The 25,407-nt window shown below is 38.6% G+C and overlaps 1 protein-coding gene across 7 annotated transcripts; it reads left to right on the top strand.

Moving 5' to 3' along the window:
• The first annotated feature begins 557 nt into the window (after positions 1 to 557).
• Positions 558 to 25,378, top strand: LOC107765969 (putative GPI-anchored protein At1g61900). 7 transcript variants are annotated; one of them, XR_012699229.1, is made up of 9 exons: positions 580 to 903; positions 2,288 to 2,427; positions 2,969 to 3,820; positions 10,908 to 11,153; positions 11,260 to 11,274; positions 16,559 to 16,649; positions 24,318 to 24,458; positions 24,582 to 24,629; positions 25,015 to 25,378. XR_012699229.1 is itself a non-coding variant. In XM_075230765.1 (8 exons), the coding sequence occupies exons 2-8, from the start codon at positions 2,394 to 2,396 to the stop codon at positions 25,080 to 25,082; spliced, it is 1,404 nt and encodes a 467-aa protein (XP_075086866.1). In that variant the 5' UTR covers positions 582 to 903; positions 2,288 to 2,393; the 3' UTR covers positions 25,083 to 25,378. The 7 variants fall into 7 exon arrangements, 5 of the variants coding, with proteins under 5 accessions (XP_075086867.1, XP_075086869.1, XP_075086866.1 ...); XR_012699228.1 differs by having other exon boundaries at positions 24,315 to 24,458; XM_075230765.1 differs by lacking the exon at positions 16,559 to 16,649 and having other exon boundaries at positions 582 to 903.
• The last annotated feature ends 29 nt before the right edge of the window (positions 25,379 to 25,407 follow it).

Below are 25,407 nucleotides of genomic sequence, written 5' to 3'. Positions count from 1 at the left end.
TCAAAAAATTCTTCTGCGATACATGTATCAATCATCTATCACACATGTATACATGGATATGCATGTGATATACATTTGATACAAATATGATACATATGCGATACACAAATGATACACAGTGTGATACACATATCATCATTTTCCATGTTCATTTTCTATTTCAAATTTTCAATTCAAACCACCTCAAAACTATTTTAAATCATCCAAAAACTGAGATTTAAACTCCTTAAGATTTATCCAATCTATTCCAATAACACCCACTCAAAAAAGTAAAAATTTATTTATTTTTGGCTATAAATAGCTAATTGGCTAATATTGGTATTTCATCCGTTTCAATTCAAATGTCACATTTTTCTTATTAGTCCGTTTCAAAAAGAATGGCACATTTCTTTATTTAGAAATAATTTAACTTTAAACCTTTTATTTTATCCAATTTATCCTTAATGAAATGCTTTTATAGCCACACAAATATCATTGCCTTACTAAGCTTTTGCTTCTTAAACTTTTAGCACCACAAATACTTTATTACAAGTCAAAATACGTCATTAAAACAAAGTGAGTAATAATTTTTGCACTGCGAGGAAAACAAGAAAATGGAAACATAAAGAAAACAGGTGATTTCCCCTAAAAGGGCACCTCTAAAATAAAGAAAACAGGAAAGTTAACATCCCCATACCCCTTCCTGAACACCTGCCTGCTGCAACTACTCTTTCTTCCTCTGATTCTAGGGTTCTTTCTATTTGGCAAACCCATTTACTACTTACCCTTTAATGGATAGATACTCTGAATCAAACCATTTGTCGATTTATTGAGTCTCTTAGTCTACAATTCTTTGGATCCAACCATTCATTTAATGACAAATGATGTGGAGAATTTCTGGTCTCTACTAAATTTTAACTTCAGGTATTGGTTCATTATTTTTTCTATTTCTGTTTTTTTTTTCAAATCTATTTCTGTTATATATCCATATATAACTATGCAGTTAGTTAAATTTTTAGTGTATTTGTAAGCTTTTGGTAGCTCTGGATCTTAGGTATTTTGAGCCGCATTTTAACTTCCTGTTTGTTTAGTTCTTGAGTTTGTAATTGTTTTTTGTCTTTATTTTAGAGGGCATTTTTTTCTATAGGAAAATTAACTCCTAAATCATTTTAATTTTGAATTTTTTAATTGGCATTTCTTTTTACTAAAAAGGAGTATTCTTTCCCTATAGAAGAAATGAACATATTTTTTTAAATAAATAAAGAAATAGGAAAAGAAATATGGATTTAAGTTGTATACACCGGTAGTAGCTGGTTTTTAAGTGGCTAGATGTGTAAATATTATTTAGAACGTCAGTGTATAATAATTATACCAAGAAATAAGTATAAATAATAGATTTCGAACACAATAAAGCGAATGAGTTGTAGTAGAATTCCAATCTCGAACTCATAATGTTCAAATTCTGGATCCGACTCTAGTCATGTAATCAATGGACTAGGATAGTTCTGTTAGGATGGAAATCAAGTGATACTAGAAATTGGGGGGAAAGAGTTGGATGAATCATGAAATTTCTGATTGTAACTTTTATCTGTATATGTTTTGTTGTAAAGTTTCAATTATGTGGTAGAACTTTCAGGTTATAGAAAGTCCGGGGAAATAGTGGACCTAAACTTCCATATTTCTCCGAATTTGGAAAATCATAATAATGGGATTAGGTGAAAACAATAGTTTGATATTTGAAGAGATTTCAGTCCGCTTTTTTTCCCATGGCATCTAGAGACGAGTGTAACTTATGACATGGTCATGAGATTCTGCATTTATTTTGTAGTGAAGTTCCTTGGCACTTATTTGTGATGATATTGAAGAACATTGGTTTGCTTATGTTTCTTGAAAGAGAAAAAGAGGCATTTGGAACTATTATAGCCCTATTAAATTATTGCACCTGAAGGTGTGACCTAGTGGTCAATGAAGTAGATTGAGAATCATGAGGTCTCTGGTTCAAATTTCAGCGGAGGCAAAACACTAGATGGTTTCTTCTCATTTGTCCAAGCCTTGGTAGATAGAGTTATCCAATATTTGTGTTGGTGGGAGGTAGTAGGTACCCCGTGAAATTAGTTGAGGTGCACAAGCTGGTCCGAATACCGGTGTTATCAAAATAATGCTGCTATTATATTGTTGTACCTCTTTCTTTACAAATAAGATAAAAGTTATTTACAAATATGTATGCCATACACTATCTAAGGCAATTTCAGATTATTTGGGTGTTGCCTTAATCTCTCAATTAACTCGGTGGCTGAATCTATCATAGGTACTGGTACGTCATAATATTTATGTGACCAGCTCAATTGTCGTACCATCAGCAACATAAAGGTATCGATTGTGTGTCTCCATGTTGCCGGAGGGTTAGCAGAGGCATGGCTTGTGCGATGACCGCCACTCGTCTCAAGGGTACAGTACTGGACTTGTGAAAATTAATATGCTAGACTTTATCTTATTAGAGACATGGGAAGAGAATTTTGGACTTTAACTATGTGCCATCTGTTGTAAATGTACTCGTGTTCTTGGTGGCTTTCTGTTTTGTCCCCTAAAGAATGGCATCCAAGCTGTTGTTACAAAGTATTTTAGCAGACATAATTTAGCTGGCAGTTGTTGAGAGGTTGTACTGATTTTTGGTAGCCTATTCTCATTTTCTTCCTGGTAGTGGCCATTATATTATTCCTTCTGAATGAAGATGAGCAAGATGCCATGTTGTAGTTGGTTTTGCCTTGTGGTTTCTTTGTGTCACTGAAAGATCTTTATAATGCTGAAGTTCTGTCAAAATTTCAAGGGTAGTTTTTTTTTTTTATCGGTAAAATTTCAAGGGTAGTTTTACTTAAATTAATTGCATGAAATGACCACTTCCAAGATGCAACTTAATATTGCCCAACTCCTGCTTATGCATGTGCATTTGTATTCTATCCAGGCCCTTACTTGTTACATCTGATTGCAGGTTTGTTGAGCCATCTGCTGCTAGTCGTTGCTATCTGGTTGGCCAGCTATCAGAATGTAGCGGCTCTACATGTGCCACATAAAACAGGCGAAACTTCTTCCACACCTGAACTGGCTAGCCCTCCCAAAACTGGAATCTTTGAACCAATTGAGATACCGCCTGCTGTCATACCTCGTTATCCTTTCCCAGTGAAGCCATTGCCACCAATGTACCCTTCGTTTCCGAAGACATATGACCCTGTCTTGACTGGAAGATGCCCTGTAAATTTCTCTGTTATTTCAAGCATCACAGATAAGACAGCATCTGATTGTACTCGATCTTTGTCAACAGTTGTAGGAAATGTAATATGCTGTCCACAGTTCAATAGCTTACTCCACATATTCCAGGGATTTTACAGCAACCATTCTGATACTTTAGTTTTACAAAGTGCGGTAGCTGATGATTGCTTTAGAGATATCATCAGTATATTAGCTAGTAAAGGAGCAAACAGCTCAATTCCTGGCCTATGCTCTGTGAAGTCATCAAATCTAACTGGTGGGTCTTGCCCTGTGAAGGACCTTGGCACTTTCGAGAAAACAGTGAATACAAGCAAGTTGTTGGAGGCTTGCAGCACAGTTGATACTCTTAAAGAATGCTGTAGGCCTGTTTGCCAGCATGCTATTTCTGAGGCCGCGCTTCAGATCTCAGGAATAAAGACAAGTCTTGGTGGTAAGAACATAGTTGGAGTGCCTAGTGAAATTGATACACTTAATGACTGTAAAGGAGTGGTCTATTCATGGATTGCAAGAAAACTACGAATTGATGATGCCAATTCTGCATTTCGGTTGTTATCTTCCTGCAAAGTTAACAAAGGTTAGTTTTTGACACATCTGGTCCTGAACGTGTTTGTGAGATTTTTATTCTTCTAGAAGAACTCATGTTTCTCGTTCTGTTCTATTTGACTATGCTAGAGTTCCTCCAAAATTATTATGGTGAACCTGACTCTAATCTCATATTTATATTTTTGTCAACACGGGGTTAGGATGTTTGATTTTTGGCTACTCCAACTGAGACGCATTCAGTAGAAATTTTTCTATCGCCATAGGGGTTAAAATAACAGCCCATGACTTCTAATTGTTAGTGGAGCAAGTTTGCCTCAAGTATATTGTATGCCCCTGCCACACATCTAAATGTAATTGTGTATCCAAAACTGAACCAAGTAATACTTTTATGTTGTAATTGAATATATGTGATTTGAAATATATTACACAGGCTGGAATGATGTAGTTGTGGTCATGAAAGCATTTGAACAACTCAAACTTGTGGTCTTTATGAGAATGTTACGGCAAATGTTATTGCACTTAACGGCAAGGTTAAAGCTTTGGCTTAATTCATGGTTTTGACGCATGGTTAATGTTTCTGAATGGCTCTCTTTTTTTAAAGAAATTTTTAATTGTTGCATCATCATACATGTTAGCCTACCATTGAATAATGTGAATTGCCTTTAGTTTTGTTTCTGGAAATGATTTACTATACAGATTAGATGATTGTAATGTTAACCTTGCATGTTAGCGTTTGAGGATCAAATCTTCTGCCCTTTTTCTTTTGGGATGAAAATCAAATCTTCAGTCTTTCATGCTGATCCTGGTTAGGATGTTGCTTTAGGAGCCTATAGGACCTAGCTTTCGAGGGCTCAAGAATGATCTTTGTTTAGTAAGATCTGGTATCTTACTTGTGACTTGTTAGAGCAGTGCTTTCATCCTTTCCTATTCGAACTAAAATTGTGGCTTGAAAATCGCAACAATGACTGATAAAACAAATGTATATTTTCCATATTAACTGTGAAGGACATAGAGATTAGCAAAATTCATCGAGGTGAAGATGACTGAATTAACATCAGCTCCCCCATCTCTCCCCAAAGAAAAAAGAAAGAAAGAAAAAGCTACTGGTGACTAAAATATAAGTACTAAATTCCTTTTTACCATGTATATAAACAACTTGATTCCTTTCTACCACTGAAAAAAGGTACATTCCTTGTAACTGGAGAAGTAAAAGATTCACCTACGTAATTCTAGTTAGCCGTACAACTTATATAAGCAAGTGCTTATATTTGTCCTTCTTAATTCTTATGGTTTGTATTACAGTGTCTTGCAAAAGGCTCAATTACAATCTGATCCTGTTATAACTTTTGAATAAAAGTGGTTTTCCTTTTGCGCGCTTGGCTTCCAAGTTTCACTTACTCTGTAGAGATATGCCATTTTCGGCTACTTACAAGAAAACGTGACACTTTGCGCATCCTTAAAGTTAAACCCCCCAACAACCCCCAAAAAAAGAAATTAAAAAAAAAGGAAAAGAAAATTGCAATTCCTTAAATTGTTAACATCTGAGATTCAGAAGTTAGGAGCTATATTTCCTTGTCTGTTTAGAACATAGCTTTATTTTGGATTTTTTCTATTTGCCACAAGTTGGCCCTATTTTGCCAAATTTTTCTCCTCCATATGAAATTATCCAGTTTTTTCCTTAGAATTAAGCTCAAATAATATGAAATGAAGAAGCAGCTACCTTCGATGGATTAGAGTCGTATATGGTCCTAACTGGAAATTATGCTCCCAAGCACAGCTCCCAAAATTCCCTCTCTCTCCTACTTTCTAGGTTAGCAGAGTTCCCCTCCGGCATCCTTCGTGACCGGATTCCTTCCATATTCCCTTAATTCCTAAATTTCAGTGATCGCCTTACGTGTTCATTGAGTTTTATAACTTTAATTCCTTGAGATTTAGTTAATCCTCTGAGCATTGTTCAATAATGAAGGAGAATATCATTTTCTTCTCAATGGGATTCAAGTCTTATGAAATAGAAAGACGTTCAACCAAAGCCGATGAATGGTTCGAATGGACTGAAAGAGGAAGAAGCTTTATAAGAAGGACCGTCTTCAGTAAAAAGACAATGCTGTGGTTATGCGAGAATCTGAAAGAAATGTCAAAGGAGAAAGGTAATTTTGTCAAAATATGGAAAAGTAGAGACCGGTACTCAGAGACCTTCTGTGCAAGAAATTTCAACAAATATGGTCGCTACATTTCCATAATCAGGGTCCACAGCAGGGGGAGATCAGTCATCATTGTTCCAGAAGTGAACTTTAATTCAGGATGGTCCGAAATAGCAACAAAGATTGAGAGGTTCATTAATGGTGGGGAAAGAAGGAATGCATTCAATGCTCTTAGGGTGATTGAAGAGGGATTGATGTATTCAAGCACTGTCAGGAACCATAAATGGGCCAACATAGATATAAATGAAGCAGTAATTCAACAAGATGGTGGTATAATTCATATAACAGGAGGCCAAAAACACAATGAGGTTCTAGGCAGAAGTCTGGTGGGAGTCATATCAGAAGGAGATTCAGAAATGATAACGCTATCAGAAGTTCGAAGATGGACATCAAAGATCTGGATACAAGCTAATGGGATTAACATCTATGAAATGGGCCAGAATAGATTCCTGTTCGAATTCCCTTCGAAAATTGCTGCTAAAAATGTGCTGAAGAGTGAATGGTACTGGAAGAAAGAGAAAATAAAGCTCCAATGGTGGAACCCTATGGTGTGAACGATCCCTAAAAGCAAAGTAATAAATCAGACATGGATTAGGTTATTAGGGCTTCCCTTACATCTATGGTCTCCTAAAGTATTCAAAGAAGTGGGGGAAGTCTGTGGAGGATGGCTAGAGACAGAGGAGGAAACAAAGCTCAAGAACCATCTGAAATGGGCGAGAATCAAAGTGAGAGGGGATGGGTCGTCGACGCCTAAAACAGTGAAAATTGAAAGTGAAGGAAATGTCTTCGAGATTCCGGTATGGTGTGAGGCACCGGTGAGGTCGACTGAGGGGGAGAAGGAAGAAGACGAGTGGTGTGACCAACGGGTAAAAGGGAAGGGCTCTAACCCGTGGGTAAAAGAGTTTGACCTAATTTCAGGGGGTGGGGCTCGAGGTTTTAAACTTCAAAAGGGGCACGTGGGAAGTTCCAAAGTCTGTGACTTTAAAAGGTCATGTGACCAGTCACGTGAGGGGCATACAACAAATAAAGAGGCTGTGTTGAAAAAGAGTTTGGGCCCAGACTCTTTGGCCCAAGTTATTTCTGAAGAGAAATATTACTACAAGCCAAGCCCAAATTATAGACCTGACCCATTTAATGAAGAATTAAAAGCTCTACAATTTAGCCCAGTTAATGAGAAACAAAACTCTGCCTTGACGGAAAATACTAAAGGAAGCGCACACTGCTACGAACAAAATTCTGAATAAGAGGAGAAAGAGAAAAAGGAAGAAGACAGTGAAGAAGAATTTCAGTGCATCCGTCTACAGGAGAACAACAGTACATCCATTACAGAGGAAGATAAGGAAGACGAGAACTCTGAAAGTTATAACAGAATGATCATGCATGTAGCAGAAATTGACAGAACCATGGGCTGGGCAATTGAAGATGTCGAACCACTCAACCAACAGACCCTAGAGGAAGAGAATGACCTGGATTTCGAGGTATCCATATGGGTACATCAAAATATTATTAAATTGAGCAAGGAATTTGGGGTGGACTTCAGTGGGTGTGAGCGTGAAACAATGGAGCTATTTATGAAAGTAGATAACATGAGGCAGATCAACAGAGGGAAATAAGTGTCACAACCCATTCAGACACCAAAGAGAAAGGGAGCCAAGGAATTAAAAGCCTTGGAACTAGGGAGTAACTTCAGAAATAACTTGGGCCAATTAATTAATGATTGTAAATATCTTATCATGGAATGTGAGAGGGTTGAATAGAGTGAGGAAAAGGAGACTGATTAAAAGTTTGTTACTCAGTTGGAAGGCAGGGATAGTGTGTCTACAAGAATCAAAATTAGAGGGGGATATCAAGGAATTAGTGAGGGAGTTATGGGGCAGTAGATGGGTAAGATATGCTCAATTGGAAGCTAGTGGGACAAGAGGGGGAGTTATAGTTATGTGGGATGGTAAAGAATGAGAGGGGGAGGTGGTTGGTATTGGAGCCCATACTATCACTTGCAAATTCTCAGGAAAGACACAAGAGTATTCATTTCACATATCAGTAGTGTATGCTCCAAACGAGAGGAAAAAGAGGAAGTCTGGTGGGAGTTGGTAGGGGTAAGAGGTCTCTTTGAGGGGCCTTGGGTGGTCTGTGGAGATTTCAACACAGGGAGATACCCTTCAGAGAACAGAAATTGTTCCAGAATATCAAGAGCAATGATAGACTTCTCTAGCTTTATAAAAGACATGGAGCTGGTAGATATGCAACTAGCATGTGGAGAGTACACATGGAGGAAGGGAGATAAACATATAGCAGCAGCCAGATTGGACAGATTCTTGTTCTCATGTGATTGGAATGATAATTTCACCAATATAAAGCAACAATTGATGCAGACAGTGAGTTTAGATCACTCCCTTTAATGCTTCAATCAGGCTCCTGGGAACCACTCAAGGCATATTTCAATTTTGAGAATTGGTGGCTTCAAACTAAAGGGTTCATAAGCAGAATGGAAGAGTGGTGGAAGTCTTTCACTTGCCTAGGAAGACCTGACTTTATTTTGGCCTTTAAACTCAAATTCTTAAAAGCAAAACTTAAGGAATGGAGTAAATCAGTTGAAGGTAATCTAGCCAAGCAAAAATCAAGCATTCTCATTCAACTGGCAGACTTGGAGAAGGTACATGAACAAAGGGGTTTGAATGATAGGGAAATTCTATCTAAAACAGCTCTGTCCATGGAACTTGAGGAGATTGCAAACCGAGAGGAAATAGCTTGGAGGCAGAGATCCAGGGCCCTGTGGTTGAAAGAGGGAGATAGAAACACAATTTTTCCACAGAACAACAAATGCCCATAGGAGATACAACCATATTGACCAGTTGATGGTGGAAGGGGAAACCTTTCAAAGTCCAGGAGATATTAAAAGGGAAATCATCAGTTTCTATAAAAATCTATACACTGAAGAAGAGAACAGGTAAAGATACTGAGGGTGATTTTCATTCTATTTGAAGCAATATCTGGGCTACACATTAACTAGCAGAAAAGTTTCATCTACCTAGTTAATGAGAGTTAATGAGGTGCCAGAAATCCAAAGCTTGGCCAACATGCTGGGTGGGAAAGTAGGGGAGCTGCCAACTATATATCTGGGGATGCCTTTGGGTGCAAAAAGTAAGGCAAAAGGCATATGGAATAATGTGCTGGAGAAATGTGAGAAGAAACTAGCAAACTGGAAAAATCAATACCTGTCCATGGGGGGAAGATGGACTCTGATCAACTCAGTGCTTGATGCCATGCCTACATACATGATGTCCTTATTTCCAGCTCCAGTATATGTAGTGAAAAGAATTGATGCTATGAGAAGGAACTTTCTGTGGGAAGGCAACAGTGAGAAAAAGAAGTTTCATCTGGTGAAGTGGAATGATCTGACTACCAGCAAAAGGACTGGGGTCCTAGGAATCAAAAATTTGAAAGTGCAGAACCAATGTCTATTAATGAAATGGCTATGGAAACTTGCGGTAGAAGACCAAACATTGTGGATAGAGGTCATTAGGGAGAAGTATGGAAGAGAAGGTAACTGGACAACCAAGCCAGTGAGAAGTCCATATGGTGTCAGCTTATGGAGATCAATTAGAAACCTTTGGCCAAAAGTGATCAACAAATCAAAGTTCAAAGTAGGAAGTGGAAGTAAAGTATCCTTGTGGAATGATAACTGGCTAGGACAAAGAACCTTGAAGAGTCTCTTCCCTGACATTCATGAACTGAATCAGCAACAAGAAGCAGCTTTAGCAGAGGTTTGGACAGCCCAGGGATGGAACCTCACCTTCAGGAGAATGTTAAACGATTGGGAGATTGACAAATTCACTGAGTTCTATAGGGTATTGGAGCAGTTCAATGGAACCAATGCAAGCCAAGACCTTATCATGTGGCAAGGGAATGGGCAGGAAAAGTTCTCAGTTAGGAGTGCATACAAAGAATACAACATTTCTAACAATCAAATCGGATGTTGGCCATGGAAGATGATATGGAAAGTCAAAATTCCATACAAGGTCGCTTGCTTCACATGGTTATTGGCAAAAAATGCAGTCCTAACACAAGACAACCTAACAAAAAGAGGATTCCAATTGTGCTCTAGGGGCTACTTATGTGGGGATCAGGCAAAGACAATCAACCATCTTTTTTTTGCATTGCAAGTTCACTATTCAGATATGGAGGTGGAGGATTTTCATTAGTCTAAGGGGAATCCCATGGGCAATGCCGGGAAGAATCCTTGATATTCTAGCTAGCTGGAATAAAGAGGGAGCACTTCCGAGAGACAAAGAGAGATGGAGAATTGTCCCAGCTTGTATATGGTGGACAGTATGGGAAGAGAGAAACCAAAGATGCTTTGAAGAAAAGTTCAACAACATTCAGAAGATAAAGATGAAATGTGTAGCTCTTTTTTATTTTTGGTGTAAAGGGAAAATTTTGGAGGATCATGAATCCATTTTAGATGCCCTAGATTCATTGTAAGAAGAACAAGGGTAAACAATGTCCTTTTTGTTTAGTTTTGTATGGACACTCACACTGTAATATTGGGTGACTTCACAATTTCAGTGTAGTCTTTATATTAATATACAAATTGTTACCTTATCAAAAAAAATGGGATTATGCTTGAGATCAGAGCTAAGAAGTCATCCACTTGTTGTATATTCATGTCTTTCTTACACCAAATGAGAATAAACAGTTTGTGGATTATCCACGTTTATCAAAAGTCTAAACTCGAATATTTTCTTAAATCAATTTGTACCTGTGTACCATACCTTCTACAACAACAACCATAACAAACATGCCTCAAACCAAATCTAGTTCGGGTTGGCTCACACCAGTAGAATTGTACCATTCATTCTAGCATATATCAGGTGTGGTTAGGGGCATATTTTTAATCAGTTTTCTTTTGGTTTGCAGCGTGTCCCCTGGAATTCAAGCAACCGTTAGAAGTGATCAATGCCTGCAGAAATTTAGCCGCTCCTAGTCCTTCATGTTGTAGCTCATTAAATGCCTATATTGCTGGGATGCAGAAGCAGATGTTGATTACAAATCAGCAAGCAATTATGTGTGCTGCGGCATTTGGTTCTATGTTACAGAAGGCAGGGGTCATGACAAATGTTTATGAGCTTTGTGATGTTGACTTGAAAGACTTTAGTCTTCAAGGTGATTGTTCATTTTTTAATTTTGTTTTTTAATCGCTTGTTGATTTCTATTGTTTTTATCTGATGTTCGCTTTCTTTGTGATTGGCGTCTGATTGCAATGGAGCAGCATATGGGCAAGAAGGTACTAACTCTATTATTTTGTATGCTTTTTCATTCTCTGATTTGCTGTTAATAAATATTTGCCCGTTTTTCTTTCTTTAGCATAAAACACTCAATTTTATAAATTTTCATACGAAGATATTTGGATATAAGTTGTTATTTCTTTTAGAAACTCTGAACTAGTTATGCTATTATACATATCAGTGATTTCAACCAATATAAGCTCCTAAAGAACTTGGAACTTTTAGATAGATTGAGAAATTGCAGTTTTGTTACTGTTGTAGGACTCCGTCTTTCCATCTGCCATAATGGTGTAATAAAGATTGTATGGGCTAATTACCCAGTACTTGTGTTGGTGGGAAGTAGCAGGTACTCGGTGGAATAGTTGAGGTGCGCGCAAGCTGGCCTGGGTACCACCATCATAATATTTTTCTTTTTTAAAATAAAGATATTATGGGCCTTCTGTATCTCATGCCGACGATAGTTATTACCTCTTCCCACAGCCCTGCAACTATTGTTTTATCTAACATTAGCATACGTTTAGTACTGTTGGACTGTCAGTTGAAATGAGTTTCTTTTTCCATTTTCTCGATAAACCGAATCTAAACTTTCAGCCCTTACTCTTAGTGACGAGAATATGAATAATTGCTCTATGGTATTGTACATATATCATGATACCTTAGAGCAGGTTCCCTACAGCTAGCTTACTGGTCATAATAAAGTGAGCATTCGCCTTTGATAATTAAGCTACTTAACTCTCTTGCACAGGGTTGTAAATAGCGCTCGCCTCAGCGCTAATAGCATGAGGCGATGCGAGCTTCCATCGCCATTTTACTCTATAGCGTAGCGTTTTCAAAGAGGCAAGCGCCTCTGCCTCTGTAGCTTGTGGCGACCTGTAGCGGCGTCGCCTTTTGCAAAAAAGAAAAGAAGGCAGCAGCAGCGCGATCTGCGATTAAAACAAAAAATTAGGGCTCGCGATTTCTTTACTCTTTCTCCTTCAAGTCGACAGCAGACCTACAACAGTCCCGCGATTTCCTTTCTTCTTCAAGTTTCTTCATCAGGTATGCTTTCTCTTCATCTCTTTTCTTCTTTCTTGTTCTCCTTTCTTCTTTCTTCGAGTTTCTGCTCTGCTCTATCCAATTTTTTTCTTTCTTTCTTCTTTCTCCTTTCTTTCTTTCTTCCTTTTTCTTCTTTCTTTTGTTTTTGGGCTCTGTTTTTGATCGCTGCTGCTGCAACAGACAGTCTGTTTTGCTCTGTTTTTTCTTCCTTTTTCTTCTTCTCTTTTTTTTTTTTTTTTTGGCTCTGCTTTTGATCACTGCTGCTGCACTCAACAGAATAGAGTCTGAGAAAAGCTCTGTTTTTTCTTCCTTTTTTTTCTTGTTCTCTTTTTTTTTTTTTTTTGGCTCTGTTTTTTATCGAGCAAAAAGGTGCTGCAGTCAACAGAACAGAGTCAGAGAGCTTCTTCAGTTCTTCTTCTCTTCTTCATTCTTCAGTCTGAGAATAGATGTTACTTGTTTTAGACTTTTAGTTTATGAATCTACTATGACTATCTATTGAGTTTTTAATTTTTGAATTGATATATTTATTAATATATTATTGCTATTGAGTTTTTAGTTATATATATAATATTTTATTTTTTTGTATAAATTGTCGCTTCACATCAAAGAGGCGAGCGCGTAGCCTCAGTGAAGCGGACCCTCGTCGCTATTTGTCGTCGCACGCTATTCAAAACACTGCAGTCTTGCAACGGTGTGCACCCTCACGAATATATAAAGGTGTCATTGGGTTATTTTCAATTGATTAGCTGCTGATTTAATGGGATGGGACCATCAAACATAGTTGCTCGATGACGATTTGTAAGAGCATGAATGCAAGGAATTGTCTTGCATTCCTTACATTGTTTAGGGTGTAGAAATACAAAGAAAAGTTAAATAATCCTAACAAAAGCAGCACGTTCCGACCTCTACCCTTCCGACCTCTACCCTTCGCGTTCGCGAGACACGAGCCGCATTCGCGAAGGCTTAATGCCAGGCAGGCCCCAACTCCCTTTCCTCTTCACGTCCGCTCACTCGCGTTCGCATAGGCTTCCCCAGCCTCTTCTTCGCGTTCGCGATGGCAAATCCCAACAACCCAAAATCCTTCTTCGCGAACGCGTGAGACCCTTCACGTTCGCGAAGAACAATACCAGACACCAGTTCTAGCAGTTGCAAAACAAGGAAAAATGATCCGAAATCCTCCCGGAACTCACCCGGGGCCCCCGGGACCCCAACCAAATACACCAACAAGTCCTAAAACATCATACGAACTTAGTTGAGCCTTCAAATCACCTCAAACAAGTCATAAATGACATAACAAAGGTATTCCAATTTTCAAAATCAAATTTCGACCCGGATATCAAAAAGTAACCCCCCGGTCAAACTTTCTAAAAATTTTTGACTTTCGCCATTTGAAGCCTAATTCCACTACGGACCTCCAAATAATTTTTCGGACACTCTCCTAAGTCCAAAACTCACCATACAGAGCTATTGGAATAATCAAAATTTAATTCCGAGGTCATTTACATATAAGTCAATATCCGATCAACTTTTCTAACTTAAGTTTTCAATTATGAGACTAAGTGTCTCATTTCACTCCGAAATCCTTCCGGACCCGAACCAACTAACCCGATAATTCATAAAACAACCGTAAAGCGTAACTTGAGCAGTAAATGGGTAAACGGGATTATAATACTCAAACGACTGGCTAGGTCATTACATTCTTCCCCTCTTAAACAAACGTTCGTCCTCGAACGTGTTTAGAATTATACATGGAGTCTAAAAAAGGTAAGGATATCTGCTCTGCATCTCCCGCTCGGTCTCCCAAGTAGCTTCTTCGGCTGGCTGGCCTCTCCATTGTACCTTCACTGATGCTATATTCTTTGACCTCAGCTTTCAAACCTGCCGGTCTAAAATAGCCACCGGCTCCATATCATAAGTCAAATTACCGTCCAACTGCACTGTACTAAAATCCAAAATATGAGACGGATCCCCGACATATTTTCGTAGCTTGGACACATGGAACATTGGATGAACACCTGATAGACTAGGTGGCAAAGCAAGTTCATAAGCCACCTCTCCAATCTTCTTAAGTATCTCAAAAGGCCCAATATATCGAGGGCTCAACTTGTCCTTCTTTCCGAACCTCAACACACCCTTCATGGGTGAAATCTTGAGCAGAAACTTTTCCCCAACCATGTAAGCAACATCATGGACCTTCTGGTTGGCATAACTCTTCTGTCTAGACTGCCGTGCGAAGCCGCTCCTGAATCAATTTAACCTTAGCCCAAAAACTTTGGTGCCTCATTTCTAACATCCAGAATTCTTTTCAAGACCCGAATCTCACATCCACACACTGTATAAGTCCGAACAAATTATATCAAGCCATAGCCATAACTCACGATGTAATCACATGATATATCCACAACTCGCATACTCACAGCACCATTTCCAATCTCGGTAACTACTCCAAACCAACCAAGTACTATATTAAACCCCACATCCCACAAAACCTCGTTCCAAAACTTTTGTGGAATCTCATAACCCTTTATTAGATCAACAAGTCATGGAGTTATCTTGCCCCAACCAGAACCATAGTCACCTTCTAAGCCGACTTTCGTTGTCATCCTCCCAAATATACCATAATCAAACCTGATAGTACCCATTCTAGGTCCAATGACCATATATTATTAAACACAACTATATTTTCATACATTAACGTACGCCATACATACATTTTTGAAAGCTCGGAAATGAGATATTACATCTCGCATTTTCGTACGTTAAAGCTTTATCGTAAGTTAATCGACGTAAGTTCGGGAATGAGATTATTTTGAAATTGTAAGTATTATGCTATTTCAAACAAGTAACGAGTAAATTCGTGAAGGTGAGGTGTAAGCAAATCGGAGAAAATAAATTTTGTCGAAGTTTGACATTTTGGATAAAGTACGACCCGAGCTAAAATACCCGGTATTTATGGACTAATACCATACAAGGTACCACATGGCCATGATAGTAAGGTGTATAAGGTATGTTAAAAGTAAGGAGTATTTTAAGTAAATTGAGACAATTCTTAATTATGCGGGTAATTGGTTAATTATTGGGTAATGGAATATTACCCATTTAATTAATAAATTATTTGGATAATGATGGGAAAGACCAACGTGGCAGCAAGCCACTCTTTAACCAAATGACTCTTAAGTCATTAAAAGAGGTGGAAAGAGTAAGAGAGGTGGGCAAGTCTTGAACGCGAGTCACCTTACTCATTTAAGGAAAGAGATCCATTCTAAGTTCTTTACAATTCAAGCACCAACGTTACATAGAAACTCTACAATTCAAGCTTTACACAGAAACTTTACAATCCAAGCTTTACATAGAAACTTTACAATTCAAGCACCAACGTTAATTCACTTTCCAAATAGCAATGTTGTTGCTAAGTTCTTAAGGAAATGTTTCGCTTAAGATTTTCTTTGCATAGCAACATGATTGCTTCGAGCTTTTCATACGACTTGTTCCGTGTTTTGTCGCAATTAACGTGTATTAGAGGATTGTCAAGAGAATCGACTCAGGTATGTTAAGGCTATCCCTTCTTTCTTTTGGCATGATCCAAATGATACTGAAAGAAACGAGCAAACGCACAGTTTCCATAAACGACTATTCATAGAAATATTAGGGGTGTCTATATTCTTGATTTTTCCATGTGAATTATTATTATATCTTCTGTTCATGGGTCTCAAAAAAAATACGTATTTGATAAAATTTATCCGACATGCATATTATTTTTATGACATTCCGAGAAAATCTTATTAACGTATTTCTTAAGGCATATCAGTTTTATGACATTCTGAGAAAATATTATTAACGTATTTCTTATGCATTTCATGCATTTATATATATACATTGACTCATGACCAGCGTATATATGTATATTATATGTATATGAGATATGGGAAAAGGTTATGGCGTTATATACGCACCACCACCTGATCAGCTGGTATACGTTGATGATTTGCGCACAGTGGCCGAAATGATATGATGGGATGCCCTCAAAGGCTTGATGATGTTATGAACACATATACCTATGCATGGTATGACATTTATACGCATATGCATGACGTTATAAAAATGAAATGATTCACAGAGCTATGCATGAGTCTTTTACTTCATGTTTCTCTCATGTCTATTATTTACTGATTTTCATTCCTTACATACTCGGTACATTATTTGTACTGACGTCCCTTTTTCCCGGGGACGGCGTTTCATGCCCGCAAGTCTCGATAGACAGGTCGAGAATCCTCCAAGTAGGTGATCAGCTCAGCAGAAGATATTGGTGCACTCCATTTGCTCCGGAGTTACTTGTTTGGTCAGTATGATTTAGATGTGTATGATTTGGTATGACGGGGCTCTGTCCCGACCTTTATGACAATTATATACTCTTAGAGGCTTGTAGACATATGTAGTGTACGTGAAAGATTGTACGGCCTTGTCGGCCTATATTTTGAGTTTATATATGATGATGTAATAAGAAAGATACGTTACGTTGGTACTCGATTGAGTAAGGTACCGGTTGCCCGTCGCGGCCCATCGGTTTGGGTCGTGACAATTATTAAACACAACTATCCCACAAACATGCCACACCAATCTAATTCAAACTGCAAACTGCGCAATCCGTGTACCTAAAAATGGAAAATGTTTCAAAGAAGAGAACCGTTTCGCAAGTTCAACAAGCACTTCTACAACCGACATGCTATGAGCTCACAATACATGGTAAAACCAAGACACACGAATCTAATAACGGTAACCTGCTCTCCTAGAGCTCACATTAAGAGCAACCCGCATGGACAACTCATGTGCTATCGTATCAATATCCGGACTCGCACAGATAACTCACGTGCCAATAATATCGGTATATGGATCCACACGGACAACTCACGTGCCAATAACATAATCCGTCTGTCATGGTCACATACCTCCAGTTCAAGCATATCATATAGGATCAATCAAATAAGTACACTTGTTTATGATAAATGAAATAAAATTCACATGCTCCTGGACTGGTATAAATAACACGCCATAGAGTAGCAAAGTGCGTTATCACAACTCAAATCGGCAAGTGAATGCAAAAATAGTAACTACCCAGTTTATTTAGGGAATTAGCCTCTTTGTAACCTCAAGTATAGCCCGGATAGTTCTCAACAAAGGTACGAATAAGAGAAACGTCATAACTTTACGCTTAACTATCAACTCTAGGCATATCATAGTCTAAAAATTTTCCCGAGTCTCAATACTTGCCCCACACACACACACACACACACACACACACACACACACACACACACACACACACACACACACACACACACACACACACACACACACACACATATATATATATATATATATATATATATATATATATATATATATATATATATATATATATATATATATATCTGTCATCACAAAGGCAACTCGTGCCTCCACTGAGTTAAAATAAAATACTCACCTCAAACAGGCCGCAACCCTGAAACAATATGCTAATGAGAACCCCAGTCTCCACATTCATAGAACACAGGAATCACCGTGACTGGTCCCAACTCCAGCACTCGAATGACTAACACATCTTTCACGCACGATCATCCCATGAGGAATACTTCCACATTTGCTCCCGTGCCATATAACAATAATTGGAATAATTGAAATGCACACCTTTCTTAGGGATTACCGAGTAGTTATAATATCCGTCTAAACATCTGAAATTGACCATTCTGTCCATAATTCGTGGTCTTGCTTTGCAGAATGAATTGCCACCTTGTACATGTAAGTCTTAATCTCGCACAACACACCACATCTATTATGCCATCATGTGAAAAGCACGAGAATTTCCTTATTAACTCTGAGTCACCAACATATTACATACCCGGTCAATTAGAAACCTTCCATTTTCTCTCGTCCATGAGGAATTCACAGTGCACAACATGTCTCCCACATCGGTAGAAAATATCTAGTTCAAACCATGGTAGAAACCATCAAGAACACTTTCAAATCCATTTGCACATAACCAAGCTATCAAAACTGAATTCCTCTAACTCGACCAAGCCACGCAAGTCACCAAACCCAAGAATATTGCCACCAAAACATCTGTAAAGTCTCACCACATCATAATTATCCCAAAAGAGCTGAACATACCATTACCATACTGGTCTAGCCTACTACCCAGTTGTCCTATTTTCTTCGAGTTTCTTCTGAATTACCCTCAAGTTGACACTTCTCCTTGTCAGAATACTACGATCCATACCCAAAGCTCACTACAAGACATCCCAACATAAAACCGCACCGCACTAAATCCCATAAGCCACTGTATTCTTCTTAAGCACCTCCATAAATACCACAACCGAGACACCCACTCTTAAGGACCTTATGTGAATTTAAAATTGTTCCTCTTTCCTTTCTTATACTGAAATGTAGAATCCATAGTCAAACAGAATTATCGCACGTCCCGATACCATCCGGTGTAAGTAACCGATTCTAGTGATATATAAATTCGAAAAATTTTCAATTGCCACATATACATTTTGAATCCATTAGAACCCTCTCGAGAGTCATCCACTCTGCTCAAATCTAATTTGCTCAGCCCAAACTGGCCGAAAGACACGTGCTCCTTTAGCACAATCAACACTCAAAGAAGTAACCTTGCCTTAACACGACCAATCAAATTCATACTTCGTGCGAACTACATCCTTCAAAATAACAACTTAATCATTCCATAATTTATATATTTTCATAAAGTGCAATGTAACCCGTATCCAGAAATTTTCTTACCTGAGTCATCCTCGATCTCCACCTCTGCAAGTCATAACTAACCCACAAGTATGCCTCAGACCAAAACTAAAATTGAATTGTCAATAGCAGGCTCCCCCAATACTCCATAACTCACAATATCATACTTTATTACTGCCATAATACTGCAGTCAGTTCTACGAAAATTCTTCTCAAGCTTATGCAACACTCACCATAAAATACCTCAATTATCCGCAAAGTTCGCATTTATTCTCGTGACAGTCAAGTCAACTTTCTCAACAGGATTCAAATTCAAATCTCAACACATACGCCTAGCTGATAGAAAAGAAACCCTCCGCTCAACATTATAAGGAACACACCTATGTAGATTACTCCGCAGGAGATAACCCACCTGCTTAGCCTCAAATTGGCATATTGCTATACCCTTTCGCAGCCACAATTACCACGGAATCACTTAATATTTCTCAGTTTGAACTCAGCAACACGACATGAAAATCTACTTCTCTCCACAATTAAACAGCATGACAGATCCCTCAACGCACTCACAACTCAAGACTGTACGTCACATCAAAACAGGAATCAAGTACCCAATAGCAAACTCTTGAGTCACAAGTAAAATTTATTTGTCTCATTCAACCCATCTGAACACATCCCACAGTCACATCATACTTATCATATAGTCATTCAATCACTCATCGAGCCACAAATTCCACAAATAGGAATACTACCGAACGCATAAGTCAAATTGCACAGGTTCTCATAACCGAAACTACCGAGCTTAAGCTGCGGTCTAACTCCGGCCTCAAGTCCTCCAGACTGGCCCATCAACAAAATATAAAATACTCATCTCGAACCTCATTCATGAAATCACAAGCCAGCGATACACAGCTGATACTGAGCGCTCACATAAGCACACGAATGCGTGGAAGGAATTCAAAGAATTATGTTTCAAGCTGAATCAATTCCGCACGATAGAATACAAGAAAGTGAAATTTTCCTAAGGGTTCGGCAGCCTCTCGAAGATAAGTACAGATGTCTCCGTACCGATCCGCAAGACTCTACTAAACCTGCACATGACTCGTGAGACCTATGTAACCTAGGCTTTGATACCAACTTGTCACGACCCAAAATCCTAACCTGTCGTGATGACGCCTATCTCAATATTAGGCAAGCCAACAACCTCAAAGAAAACTACAATTTCTTTTAAGATTGGAAACATAATATCTAAATTTAATAGAAAACCCCATACATACTGATATAAATATACTCCTAAAACCTGGTGTCACTGAGTACATGAGCTTCTATACATTTCAAGTCTGGAAAATACGGTCTATAATAGTCTGAGACCAAATACAGTAAACAAGGAGATAGGGAAAGAGAGACAAGGTCTGCGAAACATGACAACTACCTCGGAATCTCCGAAAAATCAACTGTGCGAAAGAATCAACACCAGCAGTGTCCGGGATCACCTGGATCTGCACACGAAGTGCAGGGTGTAGTATGAGTACAATCAACTCAGTAAGTAACAATAATAAATAAAGAATTGAAAGTAGTGACGAGCTTCACAGCTAAGTCCAAATACAGTAATTTCCAACATGAAAAGGTAAGCATGCTTTCATGTTCAACATTTAAAACTCCACAGTAATTTCATATCAAATTTGACTGAAACATAAATAATGTCTTTCAAAGTTTTTCCAAAAACAGTGATAATAACAGCTGAAATGCAGCAATAATGGAATCAAAGCATCCACTCAGAGTAACAGTCACTCAGTCATCGCATTCACTCCAACCTCACAGTCACTCTTTCCGCACAGTCACTCATTCCTCACAATCACTCAGCACTCGGCACTTGCACTCAGTAGGTACCTACGCTCATGGGGGTGTGTACAAACTCCGGATGGGCTCTTTCAGCGCAAGCGCTATATCAAGCCAATCATGGCATAAATCAATGAAACATGCTGCGGCGTGCAGCCCGATCCATAAATATCCTCATAATTAGGCCCTCGGCCTCACTCTGTCATCAACCTCTCCAGTCTCTCGGGCTCAAGATATCATGACAATCAACCCAAAAATGATAATATGATGTATTAATAAATAGCAACAGAGACTGAGGTATGATATGAAATGAATGAACATGACTGAGTGTGAAATTACAATTTGAACATATAATTCATCCACAGAAATGACCCCAGTGGGTACCAATAATAACAACATATGTCTAAGCATGATTTTTAACATGAGTCTCAGCTCAATTTTCTCTAACACATAGAGAATGTACTCGTATCAACAGATTATTCAATTACACAGATCCAAGGAATTTGACCAAGTCATAATTCCTACGGTGCACACCCACATGCCCGTCACCTAGCATGTGCGTCACCTCAAAACCAGTCACATAACACATAATCCGGGGTTTCATACCCTCGGTACCAAATTTAGAACTCTTACTTACCTCAAACAGTGTAATTCTTATTCCGCTAAGCCTTTGCCTCGTGAATTGGCCTCCAAACGCCTCGAATCTAGCCACAAATAATTCGATTCAGTCAATAAAATTTATTGAAATTAATTCCATAAGAAAATGCTAATTTTTCATAAATATCCGAAATTTAGCTCAAATATCGCCCGTGGGGTCCACGTCTCGGAACTCGACAAAAGTTACAAAATCCGAAAGCTCATTCAACCACGAGTCTAACCATATCAATTTTACCAGAATCTGACCTCAACTCGACCCTCAAATATTCAAATTAAACCAAGAGGATTTTCTAAATTTTTCAACTTAATTCACCCATTAAGTGATGGATGCGAAGGCATAATCATGGAAATTAATCAAAACTGGATAAGAAGTACTTACCCCAAACACCCACGCAAGAATCTCTCTAAAAATCACCTTCCACCGAGCTCCAAATTTGATTTTGTGTTATGAACTCAAAACCCCCGTTTTGGAACTTTTAATTCTGCCCAGAAATGCCTTCATCGCGTTCGCGACCATAGCTTCGCGTTCGCGAAGCACATAAATGTGCTGCCAAGATTCCTTCTTCGCGTTCGCGATGCCTTCCGACCTCTACCCTTCGCGTTCGCGAGACACGAGCCGGGTTCGCGAAGGCTTAAAGCCAGGCAGGCCCCAACTCCCTTTCTTCTTCGCGTTCGCGTCCGCCCACTCGTGTTCGTGTAGGCTTCCCCAGTCTCTTCTTCACGTTCGCGTCTCCTTCATCGCGTTCGCGATGGGCAAATCCCAGCAGCCCAAAATCCTTCTTCGCGAACGCGTGAGACCCTTCGCGTTCGCAAAGAACAATACTAGACACCAGTTCTAGCAGTTGCAAAACAAGGAAAAATGATTCGAAATCATCCCGGAACTCACTCGGGGCCCACGAGACCCCAACCAAATGCACCAACAAGTCCCAAAACATCATACGAAGTTAGTCGAGCCTTCAAATCACCTCAAACAACGCTAAAACCACGAATCATACTCCAATTTAAGCCTAATGAACTTTGAAATTTCAAATTTCTATAAACGACACCGGAACTTATCAAATCAAGTCCGATTGACCTCAAATTTTGCACACAAGTCATAAATGATATAACAGAGGTATTCCAATTTTCAGAATCGGATTCTGACCCCGATATCAAAAAGACTCACCCCCCGGTCAAGTATCATGATACCTTAGAGCAGGTTCCCTACAACTAGCTTACTGGTCATAATAAAGTGACTATTCGCCTTTGATAATTAAGTTACTTAACTCTCTTGCACATGGTTGTAAATAGCGCTCGCCTCAGTGCTAATAGCGTGAGGCGAGGCGATACGAGCTTCCATCGCCATTTTACTCTATAGCGTAGCGTTTTCAAAGAGGCGAGCGCCTCTGCCTCTGTAGCGTGTGGCGACCTGTAGCGTCGCCTTTTGCAAAAAAGAAAAGAAGAAGGCAGCAGTAGCGATCTGCGATTAAAACAAAAAATTAGGGGTCGCGATTTCTTTACTCTTTTCTCCTTCAAGTCGACAACAGACTTACAGCTGTCCCGCGATTTCCTTTCTTCTTCAAGTTTCTTCATGAGGTATGCTTCACTTCATCTCTTTTCTTCTTTCTTGTTCTCCTTTCTTCTTTCTTCGAGTTTCATCTCTACTCTATCCAATTTTTTTCTTTCTTCTTTCTTCTTTCTCCTTTCTTTCTTTTTTCCTTTTTCTTCTTTCTTTTGTTTTTGGGCTCTGTTTTTGATCGCTGCTGCAACAGATAGTCTGTTTTGCTCTGTTTTTCTTCCTTTTTCTTCTTCTCTTTTTTTTTTTTTTGGCTCTGTTTTTGATCACTGCTGCTGCACTCAACATAATAGATTCTGAGAAAAGCTCTGTTTTTTCTTCCTTTTTTTTTCTTGTTCTTTTTTTTTTTTTTTTTTTTTCTGTTTTGCTCTTTTTTTATCGAGCAAAAAGGTGCTGCAGTCAACAGAACAGAGTCAAAGAGCTTCTTCAGTTCTTCTATTGAGTTTTTAATTTTTGAATTGATATATTTATTAATATATTATTACTAATGAGTTTTTAGTTATGTATATAATATTTTATTTTTTTGTATAAATTGTCGCTTCACATAAAAAAGGCGAGCGCTTTGCTGCTCGCCTCTCGCCTTAGTAAAGCGGATCCTCGTCGCTATTTGTCGTCGCACGCTATTCAAAACACTGCAGTCTTGCAACGGTGTGCACCCTCACGAATATATAAAGGTGTCATTGGGTTATTTTCAATTGATTAGCTGCTGATTTAATGGGATGGGACCATCAAACATAGTTGCTCGATGACGATTTGTAAGAGCATGAATGCAAGGAATTGTCTTGCATTCCTTACATTGTTTAGGGTGTAGAAATACAAAGAAAAGTTAAATAATCCTAACAAAAGCAGCACCAGTGCCATCTGCTCTAATAAAGTTCTGCCATTTTTAGTAGGTTGTCACTGATTTTAAGCTTGGCAATTTCGCTACACCCCGATTCACCTATTTCATTCCACAATTTGCATGCATACTACTCATGAGAAGTGAGCACTTGAAAGATTATCCTCTAGCTTAGGGATAGCTGGAATTTTATGCATGCATCCGCAGTTGTTGGTAAGCAAACTGAAATTCATAGCTGTGTTTGACTGAAAAAATAAGTGCAACAATGCCAGTATTTTGTCAGTGTTGCTTTTTGCCTTGTGGAATGCATCTTAGGTTTGCTTGGTGTAGGTTGCACTTATTATGTCATTTGAATTAATTAGCAGGGTGCTTACTTCGAAGTTATCCAGCGGATCTGGTGTATGACAACTCAACAGGTTTCAGCTTTACTTGCGATTTAAATGACAATATTGCTGCTCCATGGCCTTCATCATTGACCGGCACATCTTTTTCTCTATGTGCTCCCGGTAATTGACTTAACTTCACATTAAATTCTCTTTCTGCCAAACTGAAGCTACTTTTGGCATATAGCTCCATATTAATTATCTTTACGGCAAATAAATGTCTTGATGAATTGCTTGAATTTGCAGAGATGGCGTTGCCGGCATTACCAACATCAGAGACATTAGGAAATTCTAGTGAGTATCTTTCATTTTCAGCCTTCTTTTGTTTATTCCTGTGATGACATTTATTTTCAAACGTCATACTAGGTAGTATTTTTTGCTTTCTTCTCAAGATGGAATTGCATTTATCATTTCCCTTGAAAAGTGAGTTTTAGCCATTGGACGACAATTGCATCCTATCAAGTGAGAAACTGAAATAGATTTCTGTTTCTATTATGGATACAAACTATATAGAACTGCACACGCAACTGTCTTTTCATGAAATATTTTGCAAATTCTCCTCCGCTTTTCTTCCTTTTTTTGTTTGGTAGTGGGGTGGGGGATGGTGTACACTATTAGCGTAGGAATTATTCTGTTTTTAGGTTATATATTGATGCATGTATTGATGCCGTGATTGCAGGCTGTCCCCGTGATGGAGTAGATCTCCTTGTGCCCATTCTTTTCTTTTTTATTTCTATATTGTTTTGAAGAGATTTTCCAGAAAGCTGATCCAGTTTGAATTAGAGCCCTGTAGGTAGATAGTGAATGACCAGATCACGTGTATATATTTGAGTATCCTTCCTTATGTATAGCCGCAGATTCTAGTCTGTTATAATACTTACTCTGCTATTTTGCCCACGCTGGTGGAGGAAAAGTTGTAAGTCCTAATACTATTCAAAAAAGGAGGAGAAAAACGAGCACAACTACTGTCGTCTTCCTGCATGTGCGAAAACTTTACAGTAAAAACAGATAGAGCAACAAATGAAGAGGTCTGAGTTCTTTCATCCTGTGTTGCTAGATATTATGATAGTAT

Source organism: Nicotiana tabacum, chromosome 15 (assembly GCF_000715075.1).
Source record: "Nicotiana tabacum cultivar K326 chromosome 15, ASM71507v2, whole genome shotgun sequence".
NCBI classification, from domain to species: domain Eukaryota; kingdom Viridiplantae; phylum Streptophyta; class Magnoliopsida; order Solanales; family Solanaceae; genus Nicotiana; species Nicotiana tabacum.
Note: the sequence above shows the minus strand (reverse complement) of the source record. Positions and strands in the feature narration are given on the sequence as shown.